The sequence below is a fragment of the Otolemur garnettii genome, unplaced genomic scaffold (assembly GCF_000181295.1).
Source record: "Otolemur garnettii isolate 467f Iridium unplaced genomic scaffold, OtoGar3 scaffold00057, whole genome shotgun sequence".
In the NCBI taxonomy this organism is placed as follows: Eukaryota; Metazoa; Chordata; class Mammalia; order Primates; family Galagidae; genus Otolemur; species Otolemur garnettii.
The window spans coordinates 6,549,268-6,552,697 of NW_003852452.1; the positions used below are offsets into that span (position 1 = coordinate 6,549,268).

The 3,430-nt window shown below is 42.7% G+C and overlaps 1 protein-coding gene across 1 annotated transcript in view; it reads left to right on the forward strand.

Moving 5' to 3' along the window:
- Positions 1–2,625, forward strand: part of FGFR1OP2 (FGFR1 oncogene partner 2) — a 37,258-nt gene extending 34,633 nt beyond the window's left edge. The window contains exons 5-6 of the mRNA XM_023514709.1: positions 1,400–1,403; positions 2,618–2,625. Of these exons, the coding sequence (XP_023370477.1) occupies positions 1,400–1,403; positions 2,618–2,625 (12 nt within the window). The remainder of the gene's footprint in view (positions 1–1,399; positions 1,404–2,617) is intronic.
- Positions 2,626–3,430: the final 805 nt, after the last annotated feature.

Here is a 3,430-nt window from a genome sequence, read left to right on the forward strand (position 1 = left end):
TTGGAAGGCTGAGGCAAGAGAATTACTTAAGCCCAAGAGTTTGAGGTTGCTGTGAGCTGTGATGCCATGGCACTCTGCCAAGGGTGACATAATAAAACTCTGTCTCAAAAAAAAAAAAAAATCCAGCATAACAAAATACCTGAGATTCAGAGTAAGTTAACGTCCTACAACCTCTGTTTTCCCAGAGGTCATCACAAGTTTCTTGTGAATCAGAATAACTATAAATGTTTTTAAACATATGTATACCTTGGTTCTTCACCTTGGTTTTTAAAGTTATAGTATCTCTTGCAAATTTTTTTCTAAATGGAAAACAATAAACTCCACACTGTAGGGCTGGGTACAGTGACTCATGCCTGTAATCCCAGCACTCTGGCAGACCTAGGCAGATGGATTGCCTGAGCTTACAGGTTTGAGACCAGCCAGAACGAGACCTCCACCCCTAAAAATAGCTAAACATTGCAGCAGGTGCCTATAGTCCCAGCTACTAGGGAGGTTGAGGCAAGAGAATGGCTTGAGCCCAAGAGCTTGAGGTTGCTGTGAGCTATGACACCATGGCACTTTACCAAGGCTGACAAAATGAGACTCTATCTCAAAAAAAGAAAGAAAAAGAAACCTACACTATAGTAAGAGCAGCCAAACCACTGAATAAACTCACTATAATAAAACCAGTATCAACAGGCTGGGTGCAGTGGCTCACACCTATAATCCTAACACTCCGGGAGCCCAAGATGAATGGACTGCCCTAGTTCAGAATTTTGAGATGAGCTTAAGCAAAAGCAAAACCTTGTCTCTATTTAAAATAGAAAAATTAGCCAGAGGTTGTGGCTGCCACCTATAGTCCTAGCTACTTGGAAGGCTGAGGTAAGAGGATTGCTTGAGCCCAGGAATTTGAGGTTGCTGTGAGCTATGATGACGTCATAGCACTCTACCCTGGGCGACAGAATAAGATTCTGTCTCAAAATAAATAAATAAAATCAGTATCAACAGGTAGAATTATCACCAGAATAAAATATACTAATCCTAACACAGAATATACTTCTTGAGTATAAGACTGACATTTGACAAGCTGGTTACAATCAGGTTCCCTAAGAGATTAGTCTCTTTTGTGGTTATACATAACCCCCAGACCTCAGCATATTGTTTTCGGGTTTTGGGACAGTCTTTATTATCCTACGCAGAGTGCAGGGGTATCACAGTAGTTCACTCAATCTCAAACTCCTGGGCTCCAGCTTTTCTCCTGCTTCAGCCTCCCCAGGTGCTGAGACCCACCAGGCATGCACCATGAGCCTGGCTAATTTTTCTATTTTTAGTAGATACGGGGGAGTTCTTACTCTTCTCAGGCAAGTCTCAAACTCCTATACTCAAGCAATCTGCTACCCTTAGCCTCTCAGGGTGCTAGGAATACAGGCATGAGCCACTGTGCCGGGCCAGCACATTGCTTTTGTTTGTATACATGTTGAAGATGAGTAAAGCTGGCTACTTTAAAACGTACCCAGTGTCAGATTTCAGCACCACTCTGCGGTCAAATTCTCAGTGCTTTCAATCAGAGGCTGATGTGTTATTTTCTCTGAGTAAGTTTCTCTAATGTTAACTTCCTAGAAAGTGACATCTCAATGAATGTCATAAGGCTTTTCTTCCTGATTCATGTAAGACTCTAGACATATGTAGACCATAACAGGATAAAAGTATTGTCTTCACTGAATAGGCAGAAAAATCACTGGTGGATTGCAGATGGGAGAGCCAGTTTGGAAGCAAAGTTAAGTACTCAGGTTTGCCTGTGGCATAGAATATTATCTTGTGCTGAAAAAACTTCAGGCATTCATAAGCAAGATGAGATATATTTTTTCAGAGAAAGGAAGCCCTCAACCCTGTCCCTAAATCAATCCTAGCCTTGACAATGCATACATTATAATCATTTTAAAGGATTTTCATACATAGTCTCCTCCTTCCATATGAGGGAGTTGATCCAGTTGATCCATTTAAAAACAGTGGAGGCCTGGTTCAAGTGCCCAAAACACATGGAGAACTGATAGCAAAAGCACATTTGTCAGTGCATCTCCCGACTTCCAGCTGTATTCATTTTCTGATCCTGCATCCCCTTTGCTCAAAGCTCCCAGATACAGGTATCCCTGCTCTTCCCAAAGTGCCCTCCATGAGTTCAGGCACATGCGATGAAATCTGTTAACAGCAGGACCCATGAACCTCATGTGAGATGCAGTAAGGCCTTACCCTTTAAAAACTCCAAAGTAAAAAGGTAATTATGGCCCTTCTTTAATTTTCCAAGGGAAGGAATTCACCCTGGGGGCAACAGAGTCAGGTATGTTATACTAATGATGTACAGGACTCTGGAATGGAAGAAATGACTTTGTGGGCCATAGCTTGTGGGTGTCGCTTGGCCTTCTGACCCACCTCCCAGAGTACAACCACTAAATTCTAGGGTCTTGGGAGGAATTGAAGCAAAGTAAATTAAAAGACAAGTTGTGCTCTATGCAATTTAGTAGGGCAGTTAAAATTTACTAAGAGAAGCCAGATAACACCCTACTCAAAGTGCCAAAAATTTTACCCCCACTCCATTATACTTTTCATTGCATATTATACCTTTTTTTTTTTTTTGCAGTTTTTTAGCCGGGGCTGGGTTTGAACCCACTACCTCCAGCATATGGGGCCAGCACCCTACTCCTTTGAGCCACAGGAACCACCCATATTATACCTCTTTTGTGTAACTAGTATCTGTTTCACTTATTACACTCTTAATCCCTAAGAGCAGAGACCAGGCCTGCATTGTTGTCTTCCTAGTGCCTAAGGCAATGCCTGGCACATAAGAACTCACATATTTATTGAATGAACTCACATATTTATTGAATGAGTGAAGGTGAGAGCTTAGTCAAAAACTACTTTTCATTGTTTTTTTAAAATTTTGCCTCTTGTGCTGATACAGCTTGGTCTAGACCTGCCAACCTCCCCAGTGTAATGATTACATGGTGGCCCCTGGTTACGTCCAGATTTTCCACTAACTTGAACCCTTCTTCATGTCAGTCTCATAAAGAGTGGTCCCTGCAAATACGGTGGCCAAAATGACAAAAGGCATTTCAATCAACAATCAGGGTAAAAGGATTTGCAAAGTCAATCACTTTGTCAGGGCTGCCATAACAAAATACCATAGATTGGGTTCAGTGCCTGTGGCTCAAGTGGCTAAGGCACCAGCCACATACACCTAAGGTGTCGGGTTCGAATCCAGCTGGGGCCTTCCAAACAACAATTACGGCTGCAACTGAAAAATAGCCGGGCGTTGTGGAGGGTACCTGTGGTCCCAGCTAGTTGGGAGGCTAAGGCAGGAAACTCGCTTGAGCCTAGGATTTGGAGGTTGCTGTGAGCTGTGATCCCACAGCACTCTACCCAGGGTGACAGCTTGAGGCTCTGTCTCAAAAAA